This window comes from Chanodichthys erythropterus, chromosome 3 (genome assembly GCF_024489055.1).
Source record: "Chanodichthys erythropterus isolate Z2021 chromosome 3, ASM2448905v1, whole genome shotgun sequence".
NCBI lineage: Eukaryota > Metazoa > Chordata > Actinopteri > Cypriniformes > Xenocyprididae > Chanodichthys > Chanodichthys erythropterus.
Window position 1 is genome coordinate 12,851,884 of NC_090223.1, and position 27,117 is coordinate 12,879,000.

Below are 27,117 nucleotides of genomic sequence, written 5' to 3' on the forward strand. Positions count from 1 at the left end.
TTAAGACAGTTTCAACATTTGCCCCAGATGAGTCTTAATTTCTTAGGGTTTCTTTCTATGTAGTATTGTTTCTGTAAGTGTCATGTTCGGGGAATAATAATGAAACACTGATAAAATTATCTCAGAATGATCATGTTGTGTCCTGATCTTGCAGTCGGTGTCTGGTGGGTCGTGTGAACTTCCAGTACAGCAATTTTCAGGAATTTTATGTTTTGTGCTTTTTCTCTCACACCAAGGAACTACATTAATTTATTATTAAGGCTATGTGCATATGAACGTTTTACCTATTTTTAACCCTCATGTGGTGTTCAAAACCCTATAACACTTGTGGTGTTCCCGGTCAAAAATGACCGGCCCATAAAAAAAAGCTTATAAATCACTCATTATACCATATTTTCACCCAATCTTGGATTCAATCTTTTTGTCAACATGTTCTCTTTCAATTAGGTCTGGTTTTATATTTTGATTTGCATCTGAATAATCATAGGCCTCATTTATTTGAGAGTAGGCATTTCATTTTTTGAGTAATTTTTTTTAAATTTTTGAATAATTTTGGAAATATTAAATAAAATCTGAAGAAAATTGGTATTGTTGATCACACTAGTCTACTCTAATGTTTCACCAGGAATTTTGTTTTGAAACTTTTGTTTTGTAAAAAATATGGCACATAGTCACACTTGTGGTGTTCCCGGTCAAAAATGACCGGCCTATAAAAAATAGCTTATAAATCACTCATTATACCATATTTTCACCCAATCTTGGATTCAATCTTTTTGTCAGCTTGTTCTCTTTCAATTAGGACTGGTTTTATATTTCTGTTTGCATCTGATTAATCGTGGGCCTCATTTATCTGAGAGTAGGCATGGTCAAAAATGGTCACAATGGCCGACCATTGAAAGTGAATGGGAGAGACTGAAAATAACAGAACAATTTAGTTTTCAGGAGCATGTTCATTATTTTCATGTACACATATGAGCATATGTGCTTGCAAACATCGAGCCCTTGGACCTGTGCATGTATCGATACATTTATACACACGCTACCCAGACACACACACGTTAAAACACACATACTTTTTTGAGTATTACACACATTCTTTTCCACAGAGAGAAATTTGATCCTACCCCAACCTGCATCTAATATACATTTATCCATCTGACATTACCACACACACACACACACACACATGTTTGTTTTTGTGAATTGTGGGGACTTTCCATAGACTTCAATGCATTTTACACTGAACAAACTGTACATTCTATCCCCCTACCCTGCCCCTACCCCTAAACCTAACCCTCACAGGAAACTGTGCAAACTTTTACTTTTTCACAAAAACTCATTCTATATGATTTATAAACCCATTTACATTGTGGGGACCGCTGGCTGGTCCCCACGATGTAGGTGAACTCAGGTTTATATTACATCATGGGGACATTTGGTCCCCACAATGTAATATAAACAAAAGCACACGCGCACACACACACACACACACACACACACACACACACAAACACAAACTGGCCGTGACTGCAGTGACCCGGCTTCAAATGAATGACAAGCAAGGTGCTGTGAGGCATTTATATATGCCTGTGCTATCGCATGATGTATATTTGTAAATATTGTCTAGTTCTGTGTGAGAACCTCACAGTTCCAAAACAAAATGTCATAAAATTTTGTCTGGAAGCTGTGATGAAACAAGAACATGAAAGAAAGATTCTTTTGAAGCCGGGTCACTGCAGTCACGGCCAGTTTGTGTTTGTGTGTGTGTGTGTGTGTGTGTGTGTGTGTGTGTGTAATATAAACCTGAGTTCACCTACATCGTGGGGACCGGCCACCGGTCCCCACAATGTAAATTAATTATTAAAAATACTAAATGATGTATTTGTGAGAAAATAAAGGTATGCACAGGTTCCTGTGATGGTTAGGTTTAGGGTTAGGGGTAGGGTAGGGGGATAGGAAGTACGGTTTGTACAGTATAAAATGCATTGCGGCCTATGGAAAGTCCCCACAATTCACAAAAACCTAACGTGTGTGTGTGTGTGTGTGTGTGTGTGTGTGTGTGGTAATGTCAGATGGATAAATGTATATTAGATGCAGGTTGGGGTAGGATCAAATTTCTCTCTGTGGAAAAGAATGTGTGTAATACTCAAAAAAGTATGTGTGTTTTAACGTGTGTGTGTCTGGGTAGCGTGTGTATAAATGTATCGATACATGCACAGGTCCAAGGGCTCGATGTTTGCAAGCACATATGCTCATATGTGTACATGAAAATAATGAACATGCTCCTGAAAACTAAATTGTTCTGTTATTTTCAGTCTCTCCCATTCACTTTCAATGGTCGGCCATTGTGACCATTTTTGACCATGCCTACTCTCAGATAAATGAGGCCCACGATTAATCAGATGCAAACAGAAATATAAAACCAGTCCTAATTGAAAGAGAACAAGTTGACAAAAAGATTGAATCCAAGATTGGGTGAAAATATGGTATAATGAGTGATTTATAAGCTATTTTTTATAGGCCGGTCATTTTTGACCGGGAACACCACAAGTGTGACTATGTGCCATATTTTTTACAAAACAAAAGTTTCAAAACCAAATTCCTGGTGAAACATTAGAGTAGACTAGTGTGATCAACAGTAGCCATTTTTTTCATTTTTTTTTTTTTTCATATTTCCAAATTTACTCATAAATTATTTGTTTTTTACTCAAAAAATGAGATGCCTACTCTCAGATAAATGAGGCCCACGATTAATCAGATGCAAACAGAAATATAAAACCAGTCCTAATTGAAAGAGAACAAGCTGACAAAAAGATTGAATCCAAGATTGGGTGAAAATATGGTATAATGAGTGATTTATAAGCTATTTTTTATAGGCCGGTCATTTTTGACCGGGAACACCACAAGTGTAACAAGGTAACAAAACCCCCACAAAAAAGTAAGAAAATTTCCCCAAAAAAATTGAGATTAAGTTATACCCTTTGGGAACAAAGTCACTAAGTTTCAGTCCAAAGCGATAACATTAACTAGTATTTTCAGGAAAAAGAAAATCTTCTCCGGGTCAAATTGACCCGAACACCACATGAATGTACCTTTTTATTTTTAATTATTGGATAAAGTAGTTGCTCAACAGGCACAAGCTCATCTAATAGTGAATAACTTGCTTGAGCAACTTCATTCTGCCTATCGTCCATATGTATCAGAGCTTCATTTCATTCTCATTCATGTCATAGCACTGAGACTGCACTTATTAAAGTCACAAATGATTTGTTAATGGCTGCAGATTCTGGACTTTTGTCAATACTCATTCTTCTCAATTTAAAGGGTTGAAAATTCTGTCATTAATTACTCACCCTCATTTTGTTCCACACCCGTAAGACCTTTGTTCATTTGCAGAACACAAATTAAGATATTTTTGATGAAATCCGATGGCTCAGTGAGGCCTGCATTGACAGCAAGATAATTAATATTTTCAGTTGCCCAGAGACATATTTAAAACAGTTCACATAACTACAGTGAAAAAAGCTGTGAAGCTTTGTGAAGCAGTGGTTCAGAGCACTGCCAAAGTCAAGAAAATGTTACACTGTTGACAATTCAGTTATCTCTCCTTCCTTTCAGGTTAAGAGTCTGGGTGGCATCCTTGACAGCACTTATTTTAAGGCACATGTAAATAATATTACACGGTCAGCATATTATCATAATCAAATATTAACCGTCTTCAACCATCTCTTTTTGCTAATACTGCTGTCCTTGAACATGCATTGGTTACATCTCATATTGACTATTGTGATTCTCTTCTCAGTGGTGTTTCACAGAAACTTTTTTATAAACTTGTCCAGAATTCAGCAGCCCGGATCATTACACGAACACCATTAATTGAGCATATTTCTCCAGTTTCAAGGCAAACTCCATTGGCTTCCAGTTAGATATCAGATTCAATTTAAAATGTTACTTTCCACTTATAAGGCTCTTTATAATCTAGCACCTTCATATTGTGTAGGCTATTCACCTTCCCGATCTCTCGGGTCTTCTGCTTCTGTGACTCGAGTTGTACCGTCTGTACATTTGACTACCATGGGATGTAGAGCTTTCAGCTGTACGTCTTTCTAATCTTTGGAAAACCTTACTGCAAGACATATTCTAGTCTTTCACTTTTTAAATCATGTTTTAAAAATTTATTTTGTTAGATTAGCTGTTCACACAGTGCCTTTCTGATTCTGATCTGATTCTCATGTAATCATTACAAAGTAATACTGACATTTATAATTTGCTTTAAGAAAGTGGATTTAAAGGGATAGTTGCATAACCTGATATTGCTGAGTTCAACATGTTCCTGAGTTAACATTTTTGTTGATCCTGGAACAACATTCAAATCAACCAATCAGATTTGAGGGACAAGTTTACGTATTATGTCAAGTTTAGGCTTAAAATCATGAATTGGTGCTTCTACATCAGTGTCATTCATCTATCATTTCCCTCTGATTTTTGGGATAACTTATGGGTAGGGTTAGGTTTAGAATAGGGTTAAGACTAAATTTTCAGACTAGAATGTTGTTCCAGGATCAACAAAATATGTTGACCCAGGAACGCATCTAACTCAGCAATATCAGGACGTGTGGGATAGTTCACCCAGAAATGAAAATTATCCCAGGATTTACTCATCCTCAAGCCATCCCAGTTGTATATGACTGTATTCTATCAAACATGGGCTTCAAAATCTCAACCCCCATTCACTCATGTTATAAAGCATGGAAAAGCCAGGATATTTTTTAATATATCTCCAATTGTGTTAATCTGAAAGAAGATATATATATATATATATATATATATATATATATATATATATATATATATATATATATATATATATATACACACTAAGGATGGTTTGAGGGTGAGTAAATCATGGGGTAATTTTAATTTAAAAGTGAACTATCCCTTTAACACAGTGAGCAGAATATCATGTTCATGTTCCTCACATCCATTGGAAGCTTCCTGTGCAGGTGAAGGTGTGACGTCATTGGCTCCGCCCACACAGGTTTCTTCCTGCTTTCATGAAGGGAATGACAAATCTCGACATGCAGGTATCACTTTCAACATGCATTGTGGAGCATAGTATAATATGTAAATATGATGTACAACACAAAATTATGATTTTAGATTAATTATGAGTGTAATTGTAACTGTATAAGCTGCAGAAGTAAAGGGTTTCACTTTCTTGTTTGTCACAAGATTGTGTGTCTAAGATTCTGTATATTTTCAGTGCAAAATGTGCAATTGTATTTAGTTGTTATGAAGTGTGAAGGTACATATTTCATCATTATTGCATACTAATTTATTTAAAATTGTACATGCTGCTAAACTAATTTGTCAAACAGCTCTTGTTTTGTGATTAAATCAAATGTGTTTTGAGTAAATCAGTGTAATCAGATGCTCACATACACAAGCATCCAAAAACAATCATTCAGTTTTGATCAGCATGATTTATTTAATTTGTGTTTTTGGAGAAAACAAACTCCCATACACAATAGTTTTAAACAACAGCATATTAAAGTATTGTGACATTTTGTACTTTCCCAGGAGAAACAGACAGGAGACGAGAATCCGGTTTGCAAGCACCCAACAGGCTGTGGTTTATTTCCTGAATGTTTACAAACTAAAATGCGGGTATCAGGAGGTGTCTTAATTTTCCACAAAAATAACAAAACGCAGAAAGAGCTTGACTAATGTTTCTTCCGCCCCACTCATGTCCAACTCACTTCTTCTTCAGTCCCTGTGCGCCGCGCTTGCCCCTCCCTCCTCACTCTTTCCCTCCCGGACACCTCCTCCCAACAGCAAGTGATCTAGTAAACACATTAATAAGAGATAATAAACAGTGTAATCGCCACAGTATTATCATATGAAATCTAATGTTGCACACGTGTGATAACATGATCTCATTAGTGTGTGTTAATGAAGTAAAACGAGTGTAATTTCTGACAGGATGATGAAGAGACAGACGTCAGGAGTCAGAGAAGATGATGGACTAAAGACTGAAGAAAGATCACAATATCATCATGTCCAGCAGAGAGAGCAGAGGTCAGAGATTATGAATACACCTGAAATTGTTCAGCTACTAAGTATTGAAATTATGTGCTTCATACTTGATATGATTTCTGTGTTTTGTGCATATAGAAACACTATACAAATGTTGGTCTTTTAGATTTATTCATCACATAAAAGATTTAAGTTTTGTTTAAGCTACAGATTTGTCGCTAAATATATTTGAAAAAAAGAAGAATAAAAAAGACAACAGCAGAATCTCATCCTGCTAGAGTTAAGGCTGATTAGTGGATATTTAATAAAGATGATTTAATTATACCTTGACATTAAACCTTACATTACACTGTTTGACCTTGTTTGAGTCTGATAATGCCTGTCCCTTTATTTTACTGCAACATCAAAAACTCCTTTCTGTTCTTGTGTTTTGTAGTTTTGTAGTTATTGTGTTATATTGAAGAGAGTTTTTGTTTCTGCAGCTGCTGTTCACGGTTCTGCTCACAGGAGAAGTCAGAGCAAAGAGAGAGACCCTCCTCTCAGTAAGTGATGCAGAAACTTGGGAAAATGAGATCCAGGCAGATGATAAAGTTGATGAAAAATGATTTATTCATTACAATTAAATTTAGCCTCACACGCAAACTTTAATCGATAATGAAAATACTTAATAAAACCAAAAGGTAAAATAACCATAAAGAAGCAGTCAATAGTTAATAATAAAATTTAGCGTATTGTAAAATTTAGAGTATTGTATCTAATAGATAAAAAAAAAAAAAGAGCAATAATTAAGACATTTGCAGATAAGAGACAAGAAGTAGAAGCCAAGGAGAGCAAAGGAGGGAAAGAAAGCTGAATTATTAAAGACCCGGTCAGCTTTATTTACCATGAGCATATAGGGAAATTTACATCCCACTCAAATTGATGTTTTTGTTAAAATGAAAAAGGTTAATTTCACCCATTAGGTCGTCCAGTGTCAAAAATAGTTGTTTTAACCCTTATGGAATTTTGCAAATCTTACCCTTTTAAATGTCATCAGGAAAAATAACAGATATATTTTGATCAGATTTCAAATTCAAATGGTTAATTCTGAAAAACACCACTTCTGCAGTACTTGGCAGGCGTCCAATGTCTAACCACAAACGTGTCAGCGTGACCTGTCACACTGGAACACTTGAAGAACAATTGAACATAGCAATCATACTCTTAAATATAAAATAAAAATAACCATAAGGGTACAATAACAAGTAACTACTTGAAAATATGATAAGAATTAATATATAAAGTATGAGTACATAAATCAAAAGTGAAACTGATAAATCATAAGCCATAAACGATTAACATAAATATTAATAAAAGTGCATGAATATGAATATTGACCATTTTGGATCCAACAGTAAGTCTTGACATAGATGAAAATTGATTAACTCTTTCACATGCACGTAAGTTTAGAATATTCTGGCTGACCCCCCAGCGTGAGTTTTTTAAGGCGACCGTTATTTAGACAGATCACTTTATTGTTTCCATGGTGATGCATCATTGATTTGCTTTTACTAATTTTTTCCTTTTTTATTCAAAATTTTGACAAATTTGTTAACTATAGCATGAAAGATCTGATATCCCGATTGTCAATTGCAAGTGGATGTGTTTTGCTACTTTGCCACATTATGTGTTTTATAACGATCGCGTTAATTGAGCTACATGCGTGATGGGCGCCGTCATGTTAGTTTGCGCCGCAAAGAGAATCGGATCTGTTGGATAACAACACACAAATTCATCTACTTCTTCCGAAATACATGAAAGTGAGCCAGTGAACTGGGGAAGAATAGAGTAAACTTAAAAGTTACTTACACAATGTATGATATGAATAAAACGTGTCCTCTAATTATAATGAAAAGGATTGTTATTGATGCTTCTATAGATAGATAATTTATTTGTCCTCCAAGAGAAAATTCATCTTCGCATTGTATGTAACACCAACACATCAGAATAATACATATAAACATATTACAATACAATCAAAGCAATCAAAAAAAGAAAAAAAAAAAGAGGAGCTTGAAATAAAGGCTGATTCCTAAGTGTGTTTAAGGCCTGTATAGCTACATGAACAATACTGTAGTTGACGTTCTGCACATAGGTAATCTATACAGCCAGAAGGAAGGGGAATGAAATAATGATGGAGTGGATGGTCTGAATCATTTAGGATTACATATGCCTTCCGAATCATAGCTGAAGTAACACAATCTGTTAAATTAGGAGTAGAAATAAGAATGCCCATAGGAAAAAAAATATTGCTCAGTGGTTGCTTTTCCTAAGCTCATGAGACTTAGTTGTGATTCTCATATATCCCTCATTTTAGTGTCAACAGAGTTTCAGATGTTTCTCCTAAAATTAAGAGTAGACAGAAATGAGACATGAGAAATATCTGAGAGAAACAAAAGTCAAAACTGAGAGTGTGGTGGAAGAAACTTAGAACATCTCTTTATTGTCTTGCTGCAGTCTCTTTTAAGACTCCATTTTATTGCTCAGAGGTTGCTCTTTCTAAGCTCATGAGACTGAGCTGTAATTTTCATATATCTCTCATTTCAGTATCAGCAGTGTTTCAGATGTGTCTCCTAAAATTCCTAAGGAGAAATAAAAATAGGCACAAATGAGACATGAGTCAAAAAGATGTAACGAATGTAGCGGTTCATACAGTTATTAATCAATTTATGGATGAAATATGAATATAATAATTCATAAGGTTATGAATAAATTATGATTCATATATCGACCCAACGGGGAATTAAACATATATTGTGAATCAATTACAACGAATTATAATCAATTACGTATATGATTAGTTCTGGTTTAGTAATTATTTAGAGAAACTGTTCGTTTGTCCAGCAAACTAAGTCCCTCACAGAATATTATAAACAGAGTTATTCTCTGGCCGTGAAAATAACTTGCATCAAAGCATAAAGCGATCGAAAAACGTTAAAGTGACTTGGTTTTCAGCTGAAAGAACAAACAGAACAATTGAGCGTGAATAACGTTTTAATATATGCAAACTACGAATACAGAGGTTATACATCTAAATATATATACAAGAATACACACCTATGTACAAGAGTGGAAGTAGAGAAGGAAAGAGAGAAGGCAAGTAGCAAACTCACAACCAGTCCTAAGCCAGCACGGAAATCAGTTTCCTCATCTAAGATTGAGAAACGGCAGTATACTTGCATTGGTTGCGTGTGTCGAATTTCAGGTTAGCGCTGGTGCAGTTCGTTGGCTTCCTCCGTTCCGCGGGAAGGTTTAAACTGAGGACTTGAGAGTGAGTTTCGCTGGAAGATGGCGGTCCCGAGGCTGAGCGCGATGGCAGCGCGTGGTCACCGGAGATGTCCGGGAAAAACGTGCACGAGGTGCTCGTGAGACAATCGGGGAGAGCCGGGAGAGAGAGAGAGAGTTGTGCGTCTTTGCTTTTATGACAGATAAGCCGACACACCTCCTTGAGGTGGGGTAGCCAATAACATGGGTGCAAAGTTGGCGGGAAAGCTTTTACTTTGCTTGGCCTCACGACTTAATCTGCATGATTTATGACTATCAGATCAGATCTCCAAATGGAGTGTGTTCTTCACAGTATCATTAAACACATAGAAAAATGCATTTGTCAGCGGTGTGACATATCTCAGTGAATAGCTCGTGTCCGGAGCTTTACGGAGAGACCAAACTCGACAGATCAGAAAGGCATAGACAAGAAGTTATGGTTTACAGACAGAATTCCACTATTAAAATGCACACTAGCACAAATACACTCATTTAAACACTAGGAAACATGCATAGGCCCTAAAATATATGAAATATATATTTCAGCATAGTGGTAGTTTACGAATACAGTTCAAAATGTATGATTGTGTGTTTCTGTGTGTGTCTGTGTGTGTGTTTTTGTGTGTCCCTGTGTGTGTGGGGTGTTGGAATGTGGATCTGGTCAGTCTCTGGGGGGGGGTGCTCCTTTTGAAGTCACCAAAGTGAGGAAGTTGCACTTTCTGTTTACCCTCGCAGGTCCACAAAAGTGTCAAGTGGGCTCATCTTTGGCAGATCTGTTCAGAGCCGGGATGGTTTTACAACCCAGTCCAGCATGCTAAAAGCGTTCTGAACATTCCAAAGTTTATTGATTATCCTGATACGTGTGCATACGCTACAAAGAAAAGAGTCAAAACTGAGAATTTGGTGTGAGAGACATGGGAGATCTCTTTATTATCACTCTGTTATCTCTTTCAAGGCTCCATCAGAGAAACATTTTATTGCTCAGATGTTGCTCTTTCTGACCTCAGGATACCAAGTAGTGATTCTCGTATATCTCTCATTTTAGTATCAAAATTGTTTCAGATGTTTCTCCTAAAATTCTGTAGGAGAAATAAGAATAGACACAAATGAGACATGAGAAATATCTGAGAGAAAATGAGTTAAAACTGAGATTTTGGTGGAACAAAATAGAACATCTCATTATTGTCTTGCTGCAGTCTCTTTCAAGACTCCATTATTTTATTGCTCAGAGGTTGCTCTTTTTAAGCTCATGAGACTTAGTTGTGATTCTCAAATATCTCTCATTGTAGTATCAACACTGTCTCAGATGTTTCTCCTAAAATGCCTTAAGAGAAATAAAAGAAGACACAACTGAGACATGAAAAAGTTCTGAGAGAAAATGAGAAATAAGAAATCTCTTTATTGTAAAAATATGTTCAGAAGGTTTTTTTTTGTTTGTTTGTTTTTTGGTGACATTGTTTTTTTTTTTACCTTTAATGGACAGGACAGTAGGATGGGAGAGGTGAGAAGGGAACAGGAGATGGAAAGTACCTTTAGCTGGGATTCGAACTCGTGCTGTCTGAGGAGCTTCTGTGTCTCAATGCTGATGTGCTGTCCACAAGGCTATGGCTCTGACAGAGCTTTCTCTAAGTTTGGGACACTAAGAGCTGATTATTCTGTTACATGTCTCATTTAGGTATCAGCTTTGTCTTTTGGTGCCAGCTGCATTATCTTAGCATAGTTGCATTTTAACTTAGGAACTAGTTTGACTAAGTAGCAGTTAACCAAAGGGCAGTCAGTCTTACTTTCCTGATTCAAATAATAAACAGATATACCTTTTTATGCAACTTATTTTAAATGTTATTACCAGGCTTGAAGTTTTTTAAAAAAAATTAAATGACTAATTTTTTAAGACTATTCTAAGAAGTTTTTGCAACCAGCCCCAGATGTCTTCAATTTTATTTTAGGAGAAACATGTTAAACTTTAAATTTTTACTAATATTGTAAATACTGAAACTATTATTCAAATAGCATTATTACATAATATGAATATAAAGGGATACTCATTTAAATTTATCTTCAATACCCAGCATTGTATATGCAGTGCAGATTCCAAACAAGGGATTAGACAAGTGTGAGATGTTTAGGCTAAGATAGATACTTTCTTTTTAAACAAATTTAATAATGAACCAGTTCCTCATTTCTTCATTTAACATTGTAAAGTTTGCCTTGTACAACCCATTTTGCGTGCATGAAAATATTGGTCATGTTTTCCTCTGTTAAGTAATTGTGCAACAAAACTAAACTTCAAATATGAGAATGCGTGTATTGTGCTTGATTGAAATGGAATGAGATAGAAGCTACCCAAAGGGGAGAAAAAAAGTTTAACATCTCAAATGTTTCTGCTAGACATAAATGAGGTTAAATTAATATCAAATGGAGACTTTTGCTTTAGTCTCCTGCTTCTCACACTTGTCTCCTGAGACAAAATCTCTACACTCTCACAATGGCCTTCTTTTTTTAAGTTTTAGAAGAGATCTCAGTAACATCACACGCTGTGCTCAGACTTTTCTCCTCAGCTAGAGACTCAGGAGCTCTCACATTTGGCTCCTCACATTTGGCTCAGGAGCTCTCACATTTGTCTCCTCTTAAAGAGATCTCAGTAACATCACACACTGTGCTCAGACTTTTCTCCTCAGCTAGAGACTCGGGAGCTCTCACATGTTTCTTCTCTTAAAGTTTAGATGAGATCTCAACAACTTTACAAATTGTGCAACAATAAAATAAAAAAAAGTCCATAATTTCAGCTTTTAAGCCTATATTAAGAGTGAAATTATGCAGAAATGAGGTTAACATTACTCTTAATTGTAGATATAATAAGAAAGTAGTACTTTCTTAAAATAGTAATGTACCAGATGCTGTTATCAGGAAAATTACTACCGGTTAGGTATTCATGCACTTTCTTTGCTGAAAGGCACATTAAATGGCTTATGACCCAATCCTTGACTAATTTGATTATTAATACATAGTATATGATATAATTGTTTGAGTTCACATTGAGACATTTAACTTGGTATACACATTGCAAAGTTGTTGAGATCACTTTTAAAATTTAAAGGGGACAAATGTGAGAACACCAAAGTCGTTAGCTAAGGAGAAAAGTCTGAGCACAGTGTGTGATGTTATTGAGATCTCTTTTGAAACTTCAGAAAAGACAAGTGTGAGTGATCCTGAGTCTCTAGCTGAGGAGAAAAGTCTGAGTACAATGTGTGATGTTGTTGAGATCTCTTCTAAATTTTAGAGGAGACAAATGTGAGTCATCCAGAATCTTTAGTATAGCAGAAAAATCTGAGCACCGTGTGTGATGTTGTTGAGATCTCTTCTGAATCTTTACAGGAGACAAATATGAATGATCCATAGTCTCTATGTAAGGAGAAAAATATGAGCACCATATGTGATGTTGTTGAGATCTCTTCTGAATCTTAAGAAAAGAAAAATATGAGTGATCCAAAATCTCTAGGTAAGGAGAAAAATCTGAGCATAGTGTGTGATGTTACTGAGATCTCTTCTGAATCTTTAGAGGAGACAAATATGAGTGATTCAAGATCTTTATAGCCAAGCAGAAAAATATGAGCACAGTGTGTGATGCTGTTGAGATCTCTTCTGAATCTTTAGAGGAGACAAATGTGAGACCACCAAAGTCTCTATCTAAGGAGAAAAGTCTGAGCACAGTGTGTGAAGATGATGAGATCTCTTATGAAACTTTAGAAGAGACAAATGTGAGAGTAGAATTGTCTCTAAGAAATGAGAAAGATCTGAGCACAGTATATGAAGATGATGAGATCTCTTATGAAACTTTAGAAGAGACAAATGTGAGAGTAGAATTGTCTCTAAGAAATGAGAAAGATCTGAGCACAGTATATGAAGATGATGAGATCTCTTATGAAACTTTAGAAGAGACAAATGTGAGAGTAGAAATGTCGAGAAAGATCTGAGCACAGTATATGAAGATGATGAGATCTCTTATGAAACTTTAGAAGAGACAAATGTGAGAGTAGAAATGTCTCTAAGAAATGAGAAAGATCTGAGCACAGTATGTGAAGATGATGAGATCTCTTATGAAACTTTAGAGGAGACAAATGTGAGAGTAGAATTGTCTCTAAGAAATGAGAAAGATCTGAGCACAGTATATGAAGATGATGAGATCTCTTATGAAACTTTAGAAGAGACAAATGTGAGAGTAGAAATGTCTCTAAGAAATGAGAAAGATCTGAGCACAGTATGTGAAGATGATGAGATCTCTTATGAAACTTTAGTGGAGACCATTGTGAGATTGTTAGTCTTTTTGTCTCAGGAGACAAGTGTGAGAATCAGGAGACTCAAGCAAAAGTCTCCATTTGATGTTGAAGTAACCTCATTTATATCTAGGAGAAACATTTGAGATGTTAAAGAGATCTCACTTTTGATTTTTCTTTCCTATGGGTGTGACTGAAGATGAATCAGAGGATGAGGATGACTGGAGAGGTGTGACGACCTTGCTGATATTATCTTTTTATTCTCTTAATTCCTTTTTCTGTTTTTGATTAATTTTTAATGCATTTTATATCTTTTATGTATCATCTTGTTATTTCTGACTTTTAATGCATTTTAAATCTTGCTGTCTGGTTGAAAGAGCTGGGAGAATTAGGAAGAAAGCATTTGTGGTTAGGTTAAAATTTGGTAAATTTGGATAAGGGGACAAACCATGATGATTGGGCTGACTCTGTGGTACTGGAAGGGGTTTCTAAGGGGAATTACGATCACTTGCAAAGGCAACATGATTAACACATTCCGGAAATCAAAACACATTGGTTGGGGCACTTTCCAAAGGGGAAGTTTTCTAAGGGGAAATTTGAGCTGTGGTGCATGGTTAAGATATCTCTGGATTACAGTCAGGACACTTTCCAAAGGGATTGCATTGCATAGTTAAGATATCTCAAAAAGGGGGATTGGGGCTGTGTGGAGCAGTTTGAGGTGTTTTGGTAAAAGGGGAGATTGAAACTGTGTGTATCAGTTTGAAGTGCCTTAACAGTTAGAGCTAGACAGCAGTCCTGACGTGTGAGGAAGATACGTTTATATCCGCTCTGACGGACAACAACAACAACACACACAAAAAAAAACTCCCTGAAACTTCCTAGCTCTTCCATCCAGATAGTGGAATTCTCTGTTTTTACTGTTATTTCTATTTCTTATGTGTTCCATTTTTATTATTATGTTTGGTTCTCCTTTATGTAAAGCACTTTGAATTACCATTGTGTATGAAATTTGCTATACAAATAAAATTGCCTTGCCTCGATAAAGCAACTTACAAAGAACAAAAGCCAGCTGAGACCAGCTGAGGAAGATGAGTTCTAGTTAAAAGCTATGGAAGAAGCACTGGACCAGGAACCAGATGGTGAGCATGTACCGCCCATGTGTGATGAAGAGGACAGAAATGTTTGCATATGAAGTGGAAGATGTAAATGAGATGGCAGAAGGGGGGCAGGTGACATCATCAGATGAAGCAGATGACGTCAGCCCGGCAGCAACTCCCCTGCCACAGAGAAAGTATCCTTTAAGACAAAGACTTCCACCCACAACACTGACATATGATACATTAGGCAAACCCTCTCTCACACATAGAAGTTTTTTGATTTCATAGTTGCTAAGTGAAGTCATACAAACAGTTCATAAAGTTCACGAGATTTTTATTTATTTATTATTTTATTTAATGCACACAGTTCCAGTAAACACATAAATTGCTAAAATATAGTGATGCAGTCATAATAGCTTGTAATGTGGGTCTATTTATTGAGCATAAAGTATATCTAAGGTTCCAGCCTTTCAGCATTTGATGTGTGGCCCGTCGCATGACGGAGCAATCTTTCAGACGTCATGCGGTCAGTGGTGTCTACTGCAGTGGATGGCATGAAGAGAGAAATAGATGTCATGCGAAGACAGTTGCAAGACAAATTAGCATCAAGTATAGAGACTGACTCCCTTATGTACTACTTAGCTCTAAAGTTGAGGACAGAGATGCTTGGAAGGACGGAATGCTGAGACGGCATTCATTTTTGGAGGTGAGAGTGTGGGGCTCATAATATCATTCTCTGTAATGTTAATGTTAATTTTTATAGAGCGAGAGATTTTGTGTACTGCGAATAAATGTAAGCAGTGAACAACATTAAACGAAACCATCAAACTACGCAGGTTTTTGAAAATCTAAGCTATTCTTGCAGCTCACCATTCTAAATTAAAGGATTTGGATGATGACTGGTGATCTTTTAAATGTAAATTACATTAATTAGGGGTCGTTTACAACGCGGAGAACTGAAACCATTCAGCTGCGCGCAAGTTTGAGATCATTTGCGATTTATAGATTTCACATCTGAAAGAGAGGCATACGCTCGTTTTCTGTGTGTACCTTCATTCTATGTATCGCACGTAAGAACATCTGAGAAATGATCATAAGATCAAATTTAGGATGGTTTCTGCGCAACATTTTATAAATGAGCTTGATATCCCAGTTCCTCACACACAAAGCTGCAAAAGTTTTCCTATTATAAAAAAAACAACTACTCCATTAAACCGGTTCAGGATTTGCGTTTCTGGTTTCTGTCGCGGTCTGTTAGGCCCCATTTACACTGCACGGTTCAAGTGACCCAATTCCGATTTTTTCCTCCCATGTGGCACAGATCGGATATGAGTCACGACCGTGTAAGCAGGAAAAAAACGCATGGATTCCGATTTTCACAGATCGGATTCAGGCCTCACTCATATGTGGTAATAAATCCGATATGATTCGGATACGTGCATTTGCGTCTGCCATGTAAGCGGTCAAATCGGATATTCCCCAGTAAATGCGCGTCGTACGTAATTGAAAAAGGGACAGAGGCGAATGACGTCAACTCAGGTGGACACGAACTGCGATCACATGACACTAATGGCGCGATGGAAGATGAAAGCACGACACAGTGGAGTAATGCAGAGGTTTCTTGTCTTTTAAGCCTTTGGGGCGAAGACACTGTACAGGGAAAAATGCAGGGTTGTTATAGGAACAAATCTGTGTTTGAAGATATTGCAGGCGAGATGGTGAGACATGGATTTAAGCGCTCGTGGCTTCAGTGCCAACGAAAGATCAAAAGCCTAAAATCCAAGTACAAAACGGTGAAAGACCACAATAACAAAAGTGGCAATGGCCGTATTACTTTTCCATTTTATGATCAAATGGACGCAATATTAGGGGACAAGCCGAGCTGCCAACCACCTGAAATACTGGATAGTTTCAGAGAAGATGATGTCGCGTCATCATTGGACTTTGAAGAGCCGGAGAACATTAACGTTACAGGTAAGGATATACTTTTTTTTTTTTTTTCTTATATATTAGCAAAAGTAGTTTCAGCAATCGTCAGATTAGAAAAGTTTATGTATTATTTTAGGATACAGCATTCGATACAAGGGTGTAATGATATGAGTGGCTACCTAGCTATAATCATTACAAAGAATGATACCTAACATGACTTTCTAATTTGATGAATGCTACAATAGTGTAGATAATATGCAATAGGCTAGTACTTCAGTTGTCTATAATATATTACATTGTTTATCATACACTGACTTAACTGTTAGTAATACAACTAAGTAATTTCTAATATCTTTAGTTCATATCAGCCACAATTTTTATTACATGTCAACATTTGTCCTTAAACAGATGATCCCCCTGACACGCCACAGACCGCCTTGAGTGAGAGCAGTGGTTCATCCAACACTTCATTCAGTGAGACCGCCTCATCCAGTGTGAGCACCACAGAATTCTCTACAAGGGCCTCAACACCAACACCTGGCTCAAACCAACAGGAGCGTAATTTAACAGGTAGGATTAATAGTCATTTGTAATGTTTAGTTACAATGGTTATAAATAGGTAATTTCATCCTTTCAAGGTGAAATTAAATAAAAGTATATAAGGTACTCAATAAATAAATTGCTCATTATGTAAAGTCTTTTTACAGGTGCACCTGCCACACGTAGGAAGCGAAAAAATAAGATCGAATCCACAATGGATATTTTTGCAAAGAACATCAAAGAAGCCCTCAGCCAGGCAGATGATAGTGAGCTACAGCTGAAACTTCAGGCAGCCCAGCATGCCCACGAATTAAAGATGATGACAATGTTTACACAGTTTCTTGCAGGAACCATACCAGCCACACCCTCACCCAGGCCATGCCACCGGGTCAAGCTATTACCCAGATCAGGTTAACCCACCTAGGTTTGGTCAAGATTATTCCCACCCTGGTCCCTTTACCCAGGATCACACACACACACGCCCAAGCTTCTCCCAAAATGATGGCCACCCCTGTCCCCCCTTTTACCAGGATTATGTCTCTGCTGGTCCCCTTCACTATTCCTACCCTCCATTCTTTTCAACCGATCGTACACCTGTCCTTCCTCCTGATACCCCAACTCCAAAAACCTTCACTAGCCTTCAACCTCCACCCTCTCAACAGGGCCGCATCAGCTCTAAGCCAGTCAGTTCACCCCAGCCAACTCAAAACATTCCCGAGTTACAATTTTCATCACCCCCACCATTAGAGGATGACTAGTCATTGTGTCATGTTTTTTAGTGTTTTCAGGGTTACATTGTTTTGTATTACATGTTTGTGATGTTCAGTCACATTTAAGTACAGTGTAAAAAAAAAAAATGCCTGTTTTTGAAAGGCTGGATTGGATATTTATGTTCAGAATATATTTTTTTATATATACACTGGGAAATGTTATATGTTTGAATACAGTTAAAATAAATACAATTACAGCATTAGGAATGTTGTCTTATCTTTTATTACATTGTTTATAATTATTATTCAGCAAAATATTGGGTCAGTGCCTCACAGATTCGTAGTGGCTGGGTGTCTGCTGCACTACTCAACGGGTCAACAGCCTCTGCTGGTACATCAGGAGGTCCAGCTGCACTAGAATCTTCACTGTAGGCCTCATTGTGTTTTTCACAGATGTTATGCAGCGTGCAGCATGTGGAGATAATTGTGGGGACCAGTGATATGTCCACATCTAGACGTTTTGCCAGGCACCTCCACCGACCTTTTAATCTTCCGAAAGCGCACTCCACCGTCATTCTAGCCCCGCTTAGTCTTTTGTTAAAATGTCGCTGGTCTTCGGTCAGATTTCCAGTCTCTGGGTACCCCTTCATTAGCCAGGACCTAAGTGGGTAAGCTGGATCCCCCAACAGCATGATGGGGACTTGTGTGCCCTGGATCTCCTCAGTGGTCTTTGGTCATGAAAAAAAACAAATTACTGCTCTTACTGAAGAGAAATTCTGTGATAATGACATTACTAAGCAAATCAAAGGTTTTCAGTTAAATAATTGCACATCAATATGTATATGTAATCACAACTTTATTAGCATGATTAATGCATATGATTGCATAAAGCTGAGATAGGTATTTATGGTATGTTAGGTATGTACATATGTGGAACTCTCTATACTATAAATATTGTATGAACACCTTGTAGGCTGAATTTAAATTTACAACAAAAAATAACTTACTTTTGGAAAGAGGACTCCTCTTACTGCCTTCTCGTAGAGGATAGAATTCCGAAGAACTCTGGAGTCGTGGACACTTCCTGGCCATCCTATGTTGATGTTTGAGAGACTGTTGGTGTGGAGGTATTATTTGTACATTATTTGAGAGAAAAACACGATACACAAGTAAAGACAGTGAAAAAACAAATGAGGCAAAATGCAAGTTAATACACACATACACACACACACACACACACACATCCATCAGTCCTTACCAGTATTTGTGGTCCACAACTGCTTGTAAGATCACTGAATGCCACCCCTTCCGATTGAAATAATCTGAGTGGTTCTCAGGTGGAGCGATGATCGGGATATGACTCCCGTCAATAGCACCGGCACACTGAGGGAAGCCCCAGCGATTCTTGAATCCAAGAAGGATGGTTTGGAGCTCCTCACTTTCTGGCAGCTTGATGTACTCGCGCATCATTTCATCTCGAACGGCATGTGAAAATTCCCGAACTATTAGGCATACTGATGCGTCACTTATGCCAAACAGATGTGCCAGTGTTCTATAACCAGCTCCTGTCGCAAGCCACCATAATCCAACTTCAACGCGCTTCTGCACTGAGATTGCCTGGCGAAAAGTGGTGTCCTCGTGAGAAAGCCTCGGCGACAACCACTCACACAACATATCAAAGGTTTCTCGTTTCATACGGAAATTGCTGACCCACTGTTCCTGGCCCCAGGTTCCAACAACTCGATCCCACCAATCTTGAGTCCTTTGCCACATCCACACATCCCTCTGAACCGATGTTGCAGCGATAATCGCAAAATTTGCCCAGGCTGCAACAACGGCTCTCCTCTTTTTTCTCCGCCTTGCGAGAGCATTCAGAGCAATGTTTTGCTGACCTTTAAGGATAGTGCGGAAAGCAAAACATTGAATAATCATTTCATCTGCATCCATTGCATCCACTGCATATCGCGCCATTTAATTCCTTTTCCGGTTCAGAACGTCTTGGGCTGTTTTGCCAGTGTGTAGTGTAAATGCAAATATCGGACACGGGTCGCTTTTAAAAAATGATGTAAGCAGGTCGTCAAAAAAATCGGATATAGTCACTAAATCGGAATTGTGCATTAAGACTTGCAGTGTAAATGCGGCCTTAGTTTGTTTCTCCGGTTTAACGGTGAACTTCATTGTTTAGATCAAACCGACTGATGATCGCGTTCACGAGATGGTCCTCACTGCAGAACACAAGATCCAAGGGGTCTATATCAAACTCCTCCCACTTTACATATCATTAAACTTACCCGTCTCTGCCCCCTGGATCTAAATCCAACTCCTCCCACTTTACATATCCATAAACCTAAAATAAAAAAATAAATAAAATAAAAAAACTTGAGCTGTAAATCCAGTAGATTAATATTCTTATAAAATACATCTGAATACATCTCTCACGACACACGACACAATCATGACTGAAAAGAAACTAATCTACAAAAACACTCATGCAGCACGAAAAGGATTCAGGATGTGGTTGAGCGAAAACATCAAGATGCGACGGCACACACACGCCAATATGCATCATGGTTTAGTATTAATGCTATTTGTATAAACATGTCTATCTGTGGACCTAATAAAATACAATAAATGTAATAATACCCATATAATGAATGAAGACAGTCAAATTTCAGACAGTATCTGTTGTAACTCCAGGGTTCAGCATATGAACTAACATTAATTTCAGATATATTTCATAAGGAAGACCACACTTTTCTTCATTAATGTATGGGCTGCTACAGACAGACAAACAGACAGATAGATTTGCAAAGTTTTAGGTGGATTTTTTGAACATAAGTCCAAAATATTGTTTACACCTGACATACTTTAGTGAGCAAAAATAGTTTCTGATGGAGTCACAGCGCCTCCTTCTGGAGACAAATAGAGACACATGAATCAAAAGTGAAAGTACAGGTCCGACATTTTGTTTGCTCGGTTCTGACATTTCTCATCTGACATCTAAGACATTTCACCTTTACTGTTTTTCTTTTGTGCTTCTCAGTACATTTCAAACAAAGAAATTTGACTGAAAATAAAGTTATTGTATATGTGTGATGTACACGTTAGACCTGTGATAGGATTTTACACAGGGTATTTTTTTCTCTGCTCTGTGTGGAGTGAAGCGGTTTTTTATTTTATTTTTTTTAATTTAATTTAATTTAATTTTATTATTATTTTTTATTTTTATTTTTATTTTTTTGACCCTAGCATCAAACAATGTAAAAACTGAAACTTTCATATTGGGTTAATTGAAGGGTGAGTGTATATTGGTGGCTTATTATTTGAGTTTTGAGAAAGAGTTTGGGTACTCAAATTTAAAGGTGTATATATACTATTTACAAAAAAAAAAAAAAAAAAAAAAAGAAAAGCTAAATGTGGTGAAATTGATATTTTTGGGGGGATTTATCTGTGAATTTGTGTAATTCCTATTGCTTATTTACATTTTTTTTTTTTTTTTTTTTTTTTTTGCTGTTGTTTGTCTGTTTTTTCAAATTTTGAAAATCCCTGAAGCTTGATTCTTGTATATTTAAGTGAATTGTTAATTTCAGTATACTTGAGTGATTTCTGTGTATTAATTTGAGTTAAAAAAGGGGGGGGGGGGTACATATATTTAGACTTTTCATTGGTAAAACCCTTATTTTAGAAACAAGAGAAACGTCTCGGGTTACTTAACTGTAACTGTAAACTGGGACATTCTCAATCTTGAGAATGCACTTGAGCTTGTGTTGTTGACAAGGATGATTTAAGGATGTGAGAGACACCCATGAGACAACATCATGTGAGAGACCGGACTGGCAAGAACATTCAAACTGTAAAATTTTATGAATGTGTGCTGAGAGGACCAGCCTGGAATTTTTTTATTCTTCCAGACTACTGGAACATCAAAAAGTGTTTATTGCACTCTATCTATTTGAGTCTGTAGATTACAATATACAGTATATCTTTAAAAGTCATTTTCTCAAATGTACCATCTGTAAAAACCATTGACTCTAGTATGTCAACAAAATGAAAGAAGAATTCTGAACCTAGAATTATTGTGGTACAAATCCACAAGATATGTTTAAACAATCTCAAAGACCACTTTTTGTCAAGTTTTAGATATTTTTGTTAGATATAGTGATTAGAAGTCTTAATTTTATATTATGATTACAGTCAAACCTGAACATTGTGTTAGAAAGAGAACAAAGGGAAGTATTTTATTTTTAAAAAATGTAATTCATTCAATCATAACGCTTTATGTAAACATTTTTCGATGAACGCGTGAAATGAACAAGCTAATATAACAGAAAGCATATAATAATGATCAAACAGTAAGTGACAAAGATAAATAATAAAATAAAATAAATATTATAAATACTATTCTAACTATATTTGTTTTATGTGGCCTACTACATAACTATATACTAACTACTATAACTATACTAACTACATACTAACTTAACTCTACATAACAATTAGCATTGTTGCAGAGGTCACAGATATCTGTGTGTGTGCGCGTCTGTGTGTGAGTATCACACTCTTGATTTTTTTAGAGTGTCATCTCTTTAATGCTGTGTACTGTTTCAGCATTGTGGCTGATTTGTATTTATGTATTTGTTCTCTGTGTTTTTGTCAATTTCCCATTTGTTTCCCATGGTCTGTCATTTTTGACAAAAGACCACAAGTGTGACTTTTTTTTTTTTTTTTTTGACCACTTAGCATGCTCGAATCATGCCCTCTTTTTTGTGTTTCACATTCCAAATGCCATAAAAGTCACCAAGTTTCATACCAGTCTGAAAATCAAACTTTTTTTCGATCAAAAGTCTGGGACAATAACTATGGGACAGGCTATGAAACTTTCCCACATTCCAAGGATGTTCTTTTAAAACAGCTCACATAACCTTGAGGATAGTTGTCATTCTTAAATGTTTAAAGCAGGGTTTCTCAATTCCAGGAGGGCCACTGTCCTGCAGAGTTTAGCTTAAGCCTGTAACTCCGAAGACCTTGATTATCTTGTTCTTGTGTGTTTTATTAGGTCAGGAACTAAACTCTACAGGACTGTGGCCCTCCAGGACCAGATTTGAGGAACCCTGGTTTACAATATGTTCCAAAAATGTTGTTCTAAGAATGTTTTCTCTCAACATTCTGAGGACATTAATAAAAAAAATTCTACAACAATGTATAATATTTTGGTGCTAACCTTTTGAGAACATTATTGAAGACCAAAAAACAGTCTATTAACATTACTGGAAGAACATTTGTTTATAACTTTGGAAGAACTTTAGCCAAAGTTCTGTTCCTACAGCACCCGAAACTGAACTTTGACTTATTCTCTGCTTATTTATGTAACAGATTTGGAAGGAACAAGGAAGCAAAGTGCAAAAAAACAACAAAAAAAACAAGACTCTCTGGAAGCACCACATTACAGACAAAACACTTTATGTTTTAATAGACAGGTTAGCAGCTGTTTGGATACTTTTATCAACAGAAAACTAATCATTATTATATCACTCAACACTGTCAGTCTTACTGTTTTAAAATATGAAAATATATACACTAACAGGACATTGTATCATTGCATTCAGACTAAATTCAATGATTGTTATACTGTTTTCTTGAACTTCCATAAACCCAGAGACTAGCACTCTGGTCTCAAGCATTCCAACACACAAAGTGAAGCATTCACATGATTGGAAACAAAGTAAAGCTTAATTTTTCATTGTTCACGTTTCTCTGTAAGAACTGATACCTCGGAAGTTTTTTTGCTTTCGTAGTTGAGAGACTGAATAGAAAGTACACCAGAAGACTTTTTACCTACATTTCTTTTATTAAAGTTAATAGTGTTTTAACATTGTTCATTTGTGTGAGTGAAAAACATGCTCTGAGATGAAGCAATTGGATAATGAAATTTTTAGGATACTGTGTCTTTGTTGTGCTATAGATCAAGATTTGGAGCAGTCTTTGGGACCATTTGCAGGGTTCATCATTGTTTCTGGATGGATTGAGGATACGAGTACTCTATTGGGTTTCAAATGCATATGGACTCCAACAAGCAATGTTTGCTAAAATTAAATAATAACTAAAACATTATTATAACATTCTTCTAACCTCTTTATGACTATCCCACTTACGTCAGTAATCATCCAGCACACCCACGACCCAGTATAGTATAAGAGGTATGGAAACTGGATCCGTATGGATACCTAAAATCAGTATTGTAAAAACTGTATCTTGTTTCTAGCTTTTGTTTTTAATAAAAAATCATCTGAGCACATCAACCATCATATATAATATTAAATTTGTCTATTAATATGTATGATTATGATATGATTATGGGGTACCCAGATTGTACATTTCTTCAGCACCAAATAACAATGACTTCAACACAATCTACAGTTTTTAAAATAAGAAATTTATTCACAGACATTAAAACAAAAAATTTACTCAATAATTTACAATTATTAACAATCATTTCACTTAAAGTAGGATATTAGTACATTCATTTCTTATTTCTTTTGATCCATAAACAAAACATTCTCAATTAACACCATGTTCTCTTCATTCAGGCATATCGAATCCCTTGGAAAGCTCTGTGTCGAAGACAGGTGCTACTCGTGCTGGTGAAGCGAGAGCACACCAGAGCCATGCAGTAAATGAAGATAAAACAAACCCACAAACTTATGATTTCTGTTAACACTCTTTGCTTATAGACTTGGCTTAATATTATAATTTAAAAGACGTTTTGATTTATCTAGATTGTAAATGCTGTATTAAATGACTTTCAGGTCTCTGTATGTCATTACACAAAAACATCTGCAACATTTTAATTGGAAAGATAGTTTACCCCTATAATGATGAAGTGAAAATATAATTTTTAGAAATGTCTGTAAATGTATTAAAAATAAAAAAACTGAGATATCACATTTACATACAGTCAAACCAAAATGTATTCAGACACCTTGGACATTTTATTAATTAACGCAGTTTATTCACTATAGTTTAAAAGATGGTATTAAAATATGACAAGATTTCAGAGTTAAACTGTGTTTTAGAAAATAATAATCATATTTATGTCAGATGAAGCAAAACATGGTCAAAGAGTCTGAATAATTTTTAGTTCCAAATTCATGAGAAATGAGAGGCACCTGAGATAAATATCAAGTGTTGTTGCAAAGGCTCTGAATACTTATTTAAATGTGATATTTCAGTTTTTTTTTTTTTTATTAATTTACAGACATTTCTAAAAATTCTGTTTTTACTTTGTCATTATGGGGTACTGTCTGTAGATTGATGAGGTAAATATAAATTTAAACAATTGTGGTATCAGGTTTCAACATGACAAATTTGAAAAAATCTGAATAATTTCCGAATTCACTGTATGTTTGCCAAATGTATTTGACCGTTATTGAAGCACACAGGGTTTCCTATGTTTTTTCTCCCAGTTGTCAAATTTCTGAGCATTTTTTGCTTTAAAATTCTTGACTTCTACAGCATACATTTCAGTCGTCTCTTTTAACCTCCTCATGGCCTCGTCCATCTTTTGTTGGCATTCTTCTATTTCCTTATAGTGTTGAAGCAGACGTTCCTTCTCCGCGTTTCTCTCATCTTCACATATTTTCGGTAAATCTTTGCTGATATGTTCACCTCTAACTGTGTGTTTATTTTGTCTTTTCTCTTTATTTGCTGTTTCTTTTGTTTTCCATGTCTTCCTTCTATTCTTTTTCTTTTTGCCTATTTCAGTACAATCTTTATCAGATTCTCTTTCTGTTTCTGTTCTCTCTATGTCCAGGTCTGTTGTTTCTGAAATCTGATTTTCCCCTTTATCCATCTTTGTTCCCTCAACTTTAGATTCACATTGATCTTGCATTTGTTCGGGATCTCCTGCGCCTCTGTTCTCTGTCATTTTTCTGATCAGTTTGTTCTCGCTTTCCAAGGGCAGACATTCTCTAACTTTTGCTTTTTTCTGCTCTAATGTCTCTTTCATGACTTTGATTTCAGACTCATATTTGGTTTTAAGTGCCTCCATCTCTCGTCTGCTCTCCTCCTCCATCTCTCTACAGATCTGCATGAGTATAAATGCTCTCTCAGCCTCATGAAACATTTTGTCATTATAGAAACTGGAGTTATTATTATTCATCATCTCATCAATCTTCTTCAACAGACTCACGACCTGAGCAAGATCTTTCTGTTTATTATTGAACACATGATATCGTCCTCCACAGTCATTTATCAGTTGTTGGACATGTGGATCTCCTTCTTTAATGTAATCTTCAATACTTTGATCTGTGAGATCGTCTCCTCGTGTGAACAGCACCATAGTGTAGGCATCTGCTTTCTGTCCGAAGGTCATCTTGATGAGCTGAAGTGTTTCTCTCTCTTCTTGTGTGACCGGGCCGACGGCGATGACCAGCAGAAACATGTGCGGTCCTGGAGTTGACAGTTCAATGCATCTCATGATCTCCTTGTGGACATCCTCATTACTGAGACTTGTGTAGAAGAGTCCTGGTGTGTCCACCACAGTCACAGGTCGTCCACAGACCTCTCCGGTCTCTCTTTGGCACATCTTGGTAACAGATTTCATGCCGGCCTTTGATTGAAACACGTCGCGTCCCAGGATGTTGTTTCCGGTTGCACTCTTTCCCACTCCAGTTTTTCCAATCAGGACGATCCTCACACACTCCAAGCTCTTCTCTGTGCTAAATGGGGCTGTCAAATCACAAACACAAATATTCTCAGTACAATCATCTAAACAAACATTTTGGTAACATAAATAATTCTGTAAAATAATTTTCCAAAACCTCAATAAGTTTCCAAAACCTCAATCATTCTAAATCTATGAAATTAGCCACACCATGACTGTAACTGTACAAAATGCCCTCAGTAAATTCAACATGTTTGGTCATTGTAGAGTAATACAACATAAGTCTAAAGTAGGCGACAGTCTAAACTAGGGCTGACCGATATATCGCATGCGATTGTCATGTGCATTTCTTCAGTAAAGCCGGTTCCCTGATTACCGCTAAATCTCCATCACCTGCTTTCAAATGGAGCGGCATTTAATAGACAGAACCGTAGTTCACTGGAAAGTTACGCAATATCGTGTTCAATATCGCAGATGAATCGCCTTCGCAGGTGATGGCGATTTAACAGTCATCAGGGAACCGGCTTTACTGACGAAATGCGCGTGACAATTGCATGCGATATATC

The 27,117-nt window shown here is 36.5% G+C and overlaps 2 protein-coding genes across 2 annotated transcripts in view; one reads left to right on the forward strand and one right to left on the reverse strand.

Annotated features, from left to right (window-relative positions):
* The window catches only part of LOC137017073 (zinc finger protein 502-like), a 634,288-nt gene that overhangs the window by 390,220 nt on the left and 216,951 nt on the right, over positions 1–27,117 (forward strand). The gene's annotated exons all lie outside the window — the stretch shown is intronic.
* Positions 18,192–19,860, reverse strand: LOC137013892 (uncharacterized). The gene is made up of 3 exons (XM_067377935.1): positions 19,148–19,860; positions 18,897–19,002; positions 18,192–18,617 (listed from the first exon to the last, which is right to left on the reverse strand). Exons 1-3 carry the CDS (start codon positions 19,858–19,860, stop codon positions 18,192–18,194), a joined length of 1,245 nt encoding a protein of 414 aa, XP_067234036.1.